General features: G+C 34.3%; 1 protein-coding gene across 8 annotated transcripts in view; it reads right to left on the reverse strand.

Moving 5' to 3' along the window:
• The window catches only part of NCOA1 (nuclear receptor coactivator 1), a 251176-nt gene that overhangs the window by 91785 nt on the left and 146954 nt on the right, over positions 1-12437 (reverse strand). For all 8 annotated transcript variants that reach the window (XM_070512516.1, XM_044772038.2, XM_070512513.1 and 5 more), the window contains one exon: positions 2420-2525. In XM_070512516.1, coding sequence (XP_070368617.1) covers positions 2420-2508 — 89 coding nt within the window. In that variant the 5' untranslated portion in view covers positions 2509-2525. The remainder of the gene's footprint in view (positions 1-2419; positions 2526-12437) is intronic.

Genomic DNA, 12437 nt, shown 5'->3' on the forward strand with positions numbered 1-12437 from the left:
GGAAAAAATTCTTAAACAAGACCCCAAAAAAGCTTGACACATGAAAAACCTGAAGTTCTAAAGTATGTCAGCAGACATCACAAACAGAGTTAAACAGGCTGGAGAAGATATTTGCATCAAATAAAAGCAAAAAAGATTATTAACTAGAAAATTAAAAATACCTCTTACAAATAAAAAGAAAAAGGACAAACAACCCAGCAGGAATATGGGCAAAAGACACAACCAGGAAATTCACATACGAGGAGAACAGAATGGGAAAGAAAAACAATCATGATCAACTTATCTAATTATCAGGGAAATGTACTTAAAACTATAACCCCACAATCATCAGACTGGCAAAAAAGCTAAAGTGAGGAGAAAACAGTGTGGGTTAGGATGTGAGAAAAGAGGAACTCTCAGTGCGTGTCATTTGAAGAGCAATGCGGTAATTACCTAGTTAACATAAAAATGTGCTCAGATCCTAAAGAAACTCTTATGCATAAAATAGAACGTGTATGAGGATGTCTGCTGCAGTGCTGGCTGTTAACAGTGAAAATTTATAACAAAAAGGTGTTGATCTACAGGGAATGTCTATCTGTAGGGAAATGGATTTTTCAAACATCGTATATTTGATTAATACGATATTAATCAAAAGTTAATAGGACTGAATGAATCTATGTATATTTATATCTCAAGATCCATGCTGAAAAAAGTATATTGTATTAAAATATATACAGTATTATACAATTTATGTAAATGTAATAAACATTCTGTATTGCTTATGGATACTTATATATATAATTATTAAAAACAGATTGGAGGAATTAATTGCAGACAAATCAATTTAATCATTATTTTGTCTCTTTTATTTAAACAAGACTATGGAACTATGATAAAATATTAACAAAATACTAACAATACAGAAAAATGTGATCAATTATATGTAGTAGGTATACTAGTTTCCTAGACTAAGTATCCTGGACTAGACTAGTGTCCTAGTCTCTATTCTTTTACAGATTTAAAAATTTCCCCAAATAAAAAATTAACTGTAAGAGGTAATAGTTTTTTTTATTAAAGTTTAAAGTTAAAGTTTTCCTTTAAGAAGGACTGGCTTTATATATAGATATAAACAAGAACACTAAGGCTGACAACACAAATCTGGATTGTATCTTCATATCAACATTCCTGCTAGCATCTGGATATTACCTGTGATTATGACTATTTAGGGTATCATCTCTATGAGAGTTCTCTGAACAGGTTAAGAAAAATAGTCGCTTTTCTTTCTCCAGCCTGGAGTCCTGGCACTCTCCTGTTAAAATTCTTTCTTTTTCCCCCCATGAGAAAGAAGCATATAATCTAACGACAGAAGAGTCTTCTGCCACTTTACTGTCTAGGTCAGTGATTAGCAACTGGGGGCCATACTGCCTTCCCCACCCCCAGAGGACATCTGATAGTGTTTGGAGACATTTTTGATTATCACAACTGCTGTGACATTTTGGTTATCATAACTGATATAAAGATGCTACTGGCACCTACTGTGTAGAAGCCAGGGATACTGCTAAACATCCTACAATATACAGGCTAGCTCTCCACAACAAAGAACTATCTGGCTGACAATGACAATATTACAAAGGTTGAGAAACTCTACTCTAGATCCTAGAAGATGGAATGGAATTCCCCACTCTTTTCCTCTCAGGTAGGAAGCTGCACCTTTGCTGTGATAGAGGTCTCTTCTCTATCTGGCATTTGTTAGAGTCTCCTTAGCATTAAGTGTCTTTCAGCCTATTTAAGGTGATTGTATTTCTTATAATACACAAATGTTTAATTCCACAAATAATCATTCTTTAAAATCCGATATTATAACAATATATTTCTTAGTTCCACTAATATCATAATATTCTAAAATAGCAGTTAAATAGTACAATAGATTTATTTACTCATTAGACAAATATTTACTATATTTAAGCCACACATTGTGCTAGGAGCTGGGATAAAATGATGAGCAAGAACAGGGAAGGTCTTTACCAAATGGCAGCTTAGAGTGTAGTGGAGAAGCCAGGGATTCATGAAATAATCACAAAAATTATAAAAACCTGCAATTATGGATGGGAGCTATAAAAATATATGTGAGACAGATATATAAATGGGGGAGATTTGACCTAGTAGTTAAGGAAGGAGGAGAAAGCTCCCTTTAAGGAACTAATGAATAAGCTGGAATCTGGAGAATGCATAGGTGATGACTACAGGAAATCAAGAGGGAGCAAGCTGGATTGAGGGAACAGCATGTATAAAGGTCTTGAAGAAGGAAGAGAACACAGTGAGTACGAGGGCCTCAAAGAAGGCCAGTAAACCTGGAGTAGATGAAACAAAAGCTCTAAAGTGGCAATGAAAATGATAAAGCAGCTCTTCCAGAAATAGACTAAGAAAAGAGTGTTCCTACCTTGATGCCAATGTGTCACATGGCGATCCTTTTCTCTTATGTGAGTCTGGGTTAGCAGGGTCGGATGAACTGTCCCCAAGGCCACTCATGTTGAAAAACTTCACACCTAAAAAGGAAAGACAACAATAAGAAATCTAGCCTGATGAACTTTCCAACCATCAGGAGGAGGAAGCTCCCTTACGTTAGAAAATATCTAAGCATTGTAGTCTCTCAATGAATGGATAAATTACAGCCATCATAAAAGCATCCACATCTATACAAAAGCACAGGAGTCATCAGCTATTTAGTGTTTCTACACTTTCTTTTTTCTATCTTTAAAATGAAATTAATACTCCTTTATGAAACTGTAGAGATCAATTAGGATAAAAAATATTGTTAGAATAATTAGATACTGAGGTTTTTTCCAAAGAAAAAAATCACTTTGTATGTAAACATAAAAGTTGAATGTATAACTGGGAGTCAGAGAAATTATTTTTTATATTTACCTATTTTGGATTCTACTTCACAAAAGGATTTAAAACAACTTTTACCCATAAGGCTTAGGATTTTATATAGATAGGAAAATAAACGATACATATATGATTAAAGTTAAAGCAATATAACTAGATTTGGATTTTGAACTGTACTCACCAACTTTGAATTCTATACTCCTAACCTTCGGTTCATGTAGTCAGACGACAAAGATCAAATGTTTAGTCTATGTTAGGATCTTGGTATAGATGCCAGAGAACACAAAGTCATCTCCCGTAGCACACCAGCCAGGTCTCCTCTCACATGTTGTGCCAGTTGGTGACTGCACATAAAGATCCCTTCCGATCTGTCCCTATCAACCATTATTCTCTGCTGAATCCCTAATGAAACTCAGAATCCTATCCCTGGCCTTATATTCATCACTACCTTTTGCATTTTTACTATTGTCAAACAACACACCTCTCCATTCTCTTTCACTCCATTTACCCTTGTAAAAGGAGAATTAGTGCAGTTTTCTTCTTACCTTATTCTCAGTACTTTTTGCCTAATTCTTTGGGGTTAGAATTCCTCAAGGTTATAATGTCCTAGGCTTCTTTTTCCCTCTTATTATACATTATTCTGGGGTGATATCACTCACTCAACATGGTTTCAAAAAACATCTCAATACTGATTACTCCCAAATCTCCATCACTAGCCCAGATTAGACCCATAATCCAACTCTTCACCAGTCGTCTGCATTCAGATGTCACACAGGCACTTCAAACTCAACTTTCCAAAATTACTTAACATCTCCTCTTCATGTATTTTCTCCTCTCAGTTGGTACACTGGAGTCATTCTAGCCTCTTATCTCATACCCCACATGCAGACAAACACCAAGATTTGTCAATTTTTATTTCCTAAATATTTCTAAAATCCATCCCTTCCTCATATTCTCCTCTCATCATCTCTTGCTGGACTTGTAAAATAGCTTCCCAGATGGTCTCCCTAAGCTACCAGAGTAGGCTATCAAAAATGTAAGTCTAATCATGTCAGTCTCTTGCTTACAACCCTTCACTAAATCCTCATTTAGTGAATGAGGATTCATTCAACCTTCTTAATGTAATATACAAAGTTTGCATCAGCTCTCACCTATTATGTGTCTATTATAGAATTTGGTGAATGAGGGACTAAATGCCTGTCTAATCAAGTGTTTATAATTATATAAGTTATGTATTATACATTACATATATATATAATCTATACATAAACAGACTATATATGCTATATACTATATAATATCTATATACAGTCAGCGTCACTTAACGACAGGTATATGTTCTGAGAAATGCGTCGTCAGGTGATTTCATTATTGTTCGAACATCATAGACTATACTTACACAAACCTAGATGGTATAGCCTACTACACACATAGGCTATGTGGTACTAATCTTACAGGACCACCGTCGTGTATGCAGTCCATCATTGACTGAAATGTCATTTTTTGGTGCATGACTATATACATATATAGATTATATATGTTAATTTTAGTTTCAACCCTAAGAAAAGATTTTAAAAAGAAAATCCTTGGTAATATTCTATATTCTCAGCAAATTAGTCAGAAAACTTTAAATTGATCTTAACGTGGGTAGCCCAACTTAAGTTAGCAACAAATATTTATTGAGCTCCTACTATATACCAGTCTCTGTTCTAGGTATGCGGATACAGCTGTGAATAAAATTTATAAAAATCTCTGTCCTTATAGAACTTCATTCTATTGTGAGGGAAAGAGACAATAAAAAAATAAAAAAGTAAATTATGTACTATATTAGAAGATGATAAGTGCTATGGAGAAAAATAAGGCAAAAATAGAGGCTTAGGTGTGTGGAAAGTGAGGCACAGCAATTTCAAGTAAAGTAATTAGGAAAGGCCTCACTGAGAAGGTGAGATATGAACAAAGACTTGAAGGAGGGAGAATGATATTTGGAGGAAGAGTTCTTCTGGCAAGGGAAAAGGGGAGGGCCATAAAGCTTTAAGGCCAGGGCATAACTATGTTTTCTGAGAAACATGACAGGAATTAGCGTGGCTAGAACTGGGGAGTGAGGGAGTAGGAGATGGGTTAGAGACAGAATGGGAGGCTACAAGATGGTAGGCCTTAAAACCCATTTTAAGGACTACAGCTTTACTCTGAGTGAATCAGGCAATCATTGGAGGGTTAAGAACATAGGATTGACAAGATCTGATTTTCATTCTAAGACTTCTTCTATGAAGGATAAGTGTATTCTGTCTCATCTCAGTAATTTGGTATCTAAGTTTCCAACTGCTAAATGGACTTCCATTTGGATATCCCACTGTCACCTCAAACTCAACATGTATAAAACATGATGAACTTTAAGTTCCAGATTTTTATTAATGATAAATAAATGAGCTGCATTAGGGATTGATGTCATCATTAAAAAACATCTGTTTAAAACATTTGTTAAACCTCTTCTCGGGGGAAGAGGAAGGACCTATGATAAAGAAAATAATTACAGGTTAAGGTGGAAAACTTCAATGCAAAGGCAAACATGCTGGCCTTGCAACAACAATCACCACAATAAAACAGATGTTGAAAGATTCGAGAATAGTTTTGTTAGCATCCATTCTGAAATCCATACACAAAACAAGAAGAATCAGCTAAGTGATATATTACTCTAATAAATAAGACTGCTACCTTCTTTTCCTATGGAGATTCACAAACGCATAAATGAGGTTAACCAAATATCACAGAAGTAAAGAAGCCACTTAATTTTATTTTCACACGGAAATACAATGTAAATATTTTTAAATTATTAATATAAAAATGAAATTATGCAATAAATTTATGATAATGAAGAAGCATCAACTCTAAACTTTTTTAAGCAAAAGTAGAAATAAAAGACAGAAGGAAATTATGAACAGGGAAGAAAATGAAAGATAAGACTTTAGAGTTTGCTAAAATCCAAAAGAAAAGAGTTAGCTAACTCCCACTTCATGCTTAAGGGCCACTTCTTGTTTCCTTAGCTGGCCATCTTCTCTGCCTCCAAAGACATTAGGTTATATCCATCTGAGAACTTACCCATCTGAATTCTACTGACTCAAAATACTCCTGGGCACATATTTCTTTTTATAATATGCTATAAATTGTAATTCTCGTTTGTCTCCCCTTCTAGACGGTGAACTTAAAGCTAGTTACTAGATCTTTTTACCGTATATCCAATATCTAACATAATGCCGAAAAGATATAGAAGCTAAAATAGGTGATGAGTTAAAAGTAAGTTATTTTACTAACGATGACATTTAAAAATTTTAAAGGATATTTAAGTTTTTTTATCGTTAAACATTTTCTGGAATCTTTCATAACACGTTGGAATTCTTTTCTATACCTGAGAAATTGAGCTTTCTTGAAATCCTTGTTCCTCTGTTTTCAACGGAAAAAAAAAATTACCCTCTTGGTCTAGAAATTGGAAAACATCTCTTCCAATTTTGAAAACGTATAAAGATCTACTATTTTGGAGAAACCTCCTACAATATTTCACAGTACTGCAGAGACACAAAGACAAGTTGCAGTTATACAATTGTAAACCTAAATAATACAATCTCACATATTGGATAATTTTAAGGAACAAATAAATCTGGATTTAAAAGGAGATTCCTCATACTATGCTACCCTCAGACTACTGGCTAGAGATTGATATCTGCTAAATTTATCTGAGCTTCTGGAGCTGAGGAGACAGCAGATAACAATTCAACAGCAGCCAGGCAGCTGGCCCACCAAAATAAGAAGCAGTAGTCAAGAAGCTATGAGAGAGTCAGCCACAATTTGCTGATGATATGATTCTGGCATTAACTGCTTTCTATTTACAAAACACAATAAACAGATAGTGGAATGCAAAACCTCTGATGAGTGAAAACTATTATAGCTGTTCTATTTGTGGAATGGCTTTATATTTGGCAGCAAGGGTACTTAAATAGGGTTCATTAAGAAAAGAAATGTTGGTTTCAGGAAATCAATTTGCATATTATCTTTTAAAAAGAGGTAAGGTTTCTAAGTAAAAGTACCCTGTTGATTTAAAAAGAGTTGCTAAATTATACCCAAACAATCTCATGCAATCTCTAGAGAGCAGTTTTAGGAACCCGAAACCATATCTATCTCTGTTCAAATGGACCAGACTAAATCAAATAGGTGAGGCTGAAGAAATAGGTCAGGGCTTTATTTTTCAGTTGAGTCAGAAATTTCTACATAAGAAATTTGTCATTCATCTCCCAGATTTAGCTGAGAACTGCATTCTGAAAAATCAGTAACCATTAGTTAAACAACTCTAATAATATACTTTAAAATACTCACCATGCAATTAGCACAGAGGAGCACAGATACAATGAGAGGGACACTCTGAGAGCTGCAATAAAGTATTGTTTCTCAAACTTCCAAAAGAAGCTTTCAATTTTGTCTTTTCATTTCAATGACAATTGAAATTTCTCTCATGTGATAAGAAAGGATAGGGACTTGAAGATTTTCATTGCCCATTTTATGGCTGAGTAATTTTCCATTGTTCGGATTATGACATTTTGTTCATTCATCAATTGATGGCCAGCCAGGTTTTTCCTTTTGGGGGCTATTTATCAATAACACTGCCATGGACATTTATATGCAAATTTTTGTGTGAATATATTTTCATTTCTCTTGGGTAAACACCTAGGAGTGGAACTACTGGGTCTTACTGTAACTCTCTTTAACTTTTTTTTTTTTTTTTAAAGATTTTATTTTTTTCCCTTTTTCTCCCCAAAGCCCCCCGGTACATAGTTGTATATTCTTTGTTGTGGGTCCTTCTAGTTGTGGCATGTGGGACGCTGACTCAGCGTGGTCTGATGAGCAGTGCCATGTCCGCGCCCAGGATTCGAACCAACGAAACACTGGGCCGCCTGCAGCGGAGCACGCGAACTTAACCACTCAGCCACGGGGCCAGCCCCCAACTCTCTTTAACTTTTTGAGGAACTACTAAACTGTCTTCCACAGTGGCTGTACACCATCTTAAACTGTCGCCAGCAGTGTACAAGTGTTCCCATTTCTCCATATCCTTGCCAAAAGTTATTTTCTGTTTTTTAATTTTATTTTAATTATAGCCATCCTACTGGGTGTGAAATAGTATCTCATTACGGTTCTGATTTACATATCCCTGATCACTAACAACATAGAGCATCATTTCACGTGCTTACTGGCCATTTGTATATCTTCTTTGGAGAAATGTCTACTCAGGTCCTTTGCCGATTTTTTAATTGAGCTGTCTTTTTACTGTCCGCTGGTAAGAGTTCTTTATTATATTCAGGCACTAGACCCCTATGTGATGTATGATTTGCAAATATTTTCTCCCATTCTGTGGGCTACCGTTTCACTTTCTTTATAGTGTCTTTTGATGAACAATAGTTTTAAATTTTGACGAAATCCAACTTATCTTACTTTTTCTTCTTTGATTAGTACAATATCTGGCTTCCCTTAAAGACAGTTTATATTAATTGTCATTTTTCTTGTGTGTGAGCCATACTTTTTTGTTTCTTTGCACGCTTCCTAGTTTTTTGTTAAAAACCAGATATTTTGAAGCTAAGGACTGAACAAGTATTTCCCTAAACATCTGGAAACAAAAATTCTCTCTGAACCCATGAAGCCAGGGACCAACACTCAGATGGTGGTTATCCCTGGCCCAGAGAAGAGCTCCTGCCCCCATAAGCCTCTGCCATAAATGATCTGCCAATATCTCAACCACTATGGCCAGGAATAAAAAGCAAAGGCAAAAAGATGGATTCAAAGCAAAGAGTTCTTTAAAATAAAGACATCAGTTAACCATATTTCACTGATTCTGTAAATATCAGATTTTTCTTAAAGTGTTTTTTGTAAAAGAAAACCTTGCATAAAGTCTTTTAAATTTATTATGCTAATAATAAAGACATTATCAAGGAGTTGGTAACTTAACTTCTAAAAGTATGTAATGTTTAAAACAATGTATTTAATAAGTTTATGTTTACTACTAAAAGGTTATTCTACAAATTAAGAGACAATGCTTTCTTTCTTTGCAGTAATTTTTTCTAAATGGAAAGAACAAGCTTGGAAAAAGTGTAAAAGTTAATTTTTTTCTATTAACACGTATATAGAAAGAAGAGGAAAACCAAACTAGTTTTAAAACCCAATATTTTAAATTCCTCACATTGACTTTATTTAAAATTTAATTTTTAAGATAAAAATAAACATATTTGCCTTGCTAAAATACTCCTATTGTACGAATTTGTGATTGAGGAAAAATAGTTAGCATATAAAATACACATTTGTGCCAGCTATCTTATTAAAATCATTTGGCAAAAATATCCTCAACATTTCCTTGTAAATCTATGAAACTAGATGATTCTAGTATCTTAAAATGACATTGGGTAATTGTAGATATGCTGTACATTCTTACAAAAATTACTTTTGTGTTGTTCTAACTCGTGAAAAATATGTTGGTATGCCTTAAAAAGAAAAAAAAATTAAAATCGGTTTTCCTAATTACAGCTGTCTATGTGTAAATAACAAAATATGTATTTGATATTTACTTGCATGCACACAGAACAGTTTATAACAGTCTAGCAAAGCAGCAACAGCCTTAAAAAAAACAGCAATCCCAGAGAGAAAATTAAGTGATGAAAATTTCAATGTCTGTCTCGTTCCACCAACTCCACCCTCTTTTCACAGATTCAGATACTGATGAGGAGAAAAACAGCTAGAAGCTGGGGCCAGAAGAGAATTAAGATCAGCATTAGACACAGATAACCCACAGATGATTATCCACAATCAAATAACCACATTTGTTACATAAAATTACTCCAATATCTAAAACAAAGAATTAAGCTCCTGATCAGAAGGTGTTCAATTTCCCTCAAACATTTTAGAAACTCATTTCAGAATTCAGTATGGTTAAATGCACATAGATAAACCAATAAAAGAAAAATACATATACGGAGATCTGATCTTTAATATTATAAGGTAGCAGAAGTACCAAAGTAATAGACCTGCACGGGTCAATATAATTTGCCAAACAATGGAATTGTATCTTGAGGGCACCAGAACATGATCAAGTCAGATAAACCTCCAGTTAATTTCAGGGTCATCTGCGCAACTGGAGGAGAATGGGCATGACTAAAATCAGAACATAACTCTACATACAATCTCCATCACCCCAGTTTACAGAAAACATACGCGCTTTTTAAAGCCCAGCTTAAAACCTAAGTCATCTCACTTGATTCATTAATATTTGGGGAAAAAACTTCATTGATATCCGTTGAAAAATGAAAAAAAAAAATCCCCAAGCATTTCAGGTGAATAGCTGGTTAAATAGCATCAATATCTCCTCAATGTTAATACTAATTTATCTAGTTATAGCCCTTCTAGTACAATGCCCAACTAAAGACTCTCTAAACAATGAAACTCAAATTTCACTTTCCAATGTTCTCAACAGAATAACTACGAAAACAATGTTTAAAAATTTTAAACTGGAGATGTGGATTTACAAAATTTCAGAATAAGAGGGTTCCCAGCAATTGTCATTTAGTACAGTGCTTCCCAAACTTTTTGACTACAGGCCACTTAGAATACACAAAATGCCTATCTTGCCTGTTCCCACTTTCACAATACAAAGTCAGTAGTAACAAAGAATTTTGGACGAACAAAGTTCAGAAAAGGTTCACAAAAATACATAGGCCCATTAATAAGCATTTAATTAAAGGATATGACAATATAATAATATATATTTTGTTTATGTGTTTTATATGTATTAACTCATTTATTCCTCACAATTGCCCTATGAAGTGCGTATTATTGTTACCTCCACTTCACAGAATCACTGATTGAGCTCAACGGTTTTATCTTACTAATAAAGAAACGATGGTCTGATGACAACGACGATGACAAGGACATGATAAAGACTAACACTTACATAGGATTTACTATGCGCCAGTCAAAATCCTAAACATCTAACTTATATTATTTGCTCATAAACCCTACTAATTCATTCATTCATAAAATATGAAGTAGGTACCATTATAATCCATTTTAGAGATGAGGAAACTGAGGCATGGAGAGATTACTTAATCTGCCCAACATCCTAAGTGGCAGAGGTAGAAATCATTCTTAGGTAATCTGGCTCCAGAACCTGTCTATGTTTTAACTTATATAACTAATTTACAGTCAAATAACTGGTAAATAGAAAAGCCAATAACAGAGTTCCAATTTTTTTGCTTTTGCCGCTATATTAAAATGTTTCTTCATTAGGAGTGTTTCCAGAAAAGCTGATGTTAAATTATACCACATCTAAAAATCATGGGTGGTATTTACAAGCTTCTCAAACACATGAACAGAAGATCTTTTCAATTCTTAGTCCAAACATCATGTGGTAATAAATAATACTGATAATACACCTAATCTTGACATCTTCTATGATCATTATAATATAAAACCAATTACTTCCTATGAGATGTGATTCACCTTAAAATGTAAATGTGCTATTCCTTCAACATCAAAAGTTCTGCCTTTACAACTCACACAACTCAACAACAAAAAATCAAACAACCCGATCAAAAAATGGGCAGGAGACATGAACAGACATTTCTCCAAAGAAGACATACAGATGGCCAGTAGGCACATGAAAAGATGTTCATCATCACTGATCATCAGGGAAATGCAAATCAAAACTACACTAAGATGTCACCTTATACCCACTAGAATGGCAAAAATAACCAAAACAAAAGGTAACAAATGTTGCAGAGGTTGTAGAGAAAAAGGAACCCTCATACACTGCTGGTGGGAATGCAAACTGGTGCAGCCACTATGAAAAACACTACGGAGATTTTTCAAAAAAATTAAAAATAGAAATACCATATGACCCAGGCATCCCACTACTGGGAATCTATCCAAAGAACTTGAAATCAGCAATTCCAAAAGTCCCATGCACCTCTATGTTCATTGCAGCATTATTTACAATAGCCAAGATGTGGAAGCAACCTAAGTGCCCATGAACTGATGATTGGATAAAGAAGATATGGTATATATATACGATGGAATACTACTCAGCCATAAAAAACAATGAAATCGTCCCATTCACAACAACATGGATGGACCTTCAGGGTATTATGTTAAGTGAAATAAGCCAGATAGAGAAAGACAATCTCTGTATGACTCCACTCATATGTGGAAGTTAAACATGTAGACAAAGAGAACAGATTAGTGGCTACCAGGGGAAAGAGGGGGTGGGGAGTGAGGACAAAGGATGAAATGGTGCACCTACAACACAGGTGACAAACAATAATGTACAACTGAAATTTCACAAGGTTGTAAACTACCATAATCTCAATAAAAATTTTTTAAAAAGTTCTGCCTTTATAAACCCCAATTTTTGTTCAAAAATTTCTAAATCTTGGATTCTAAGATTATATATATATACAAGCACACATACATAAAATTTCTTTCAATAATATTTAAATCATCTGTAGGAATCTACATTATGAAATTTTGGGCTCCTACTATGTTTT

The sequence above is a fragment of the Equus asinus genome, chromosome 6, assembly GCF_041296235.1.
Source record: "Equus asinus isolate D_3611 breed Donkey chromosome 6, EquAss-T2T_v2, whole genome shotgun sequence".
Lineage (NCBI taxonomy): Eukaryota > Metazoa > Chordata > Mammalia > Perissodactyla > Equidae > Equus > Equus asinus.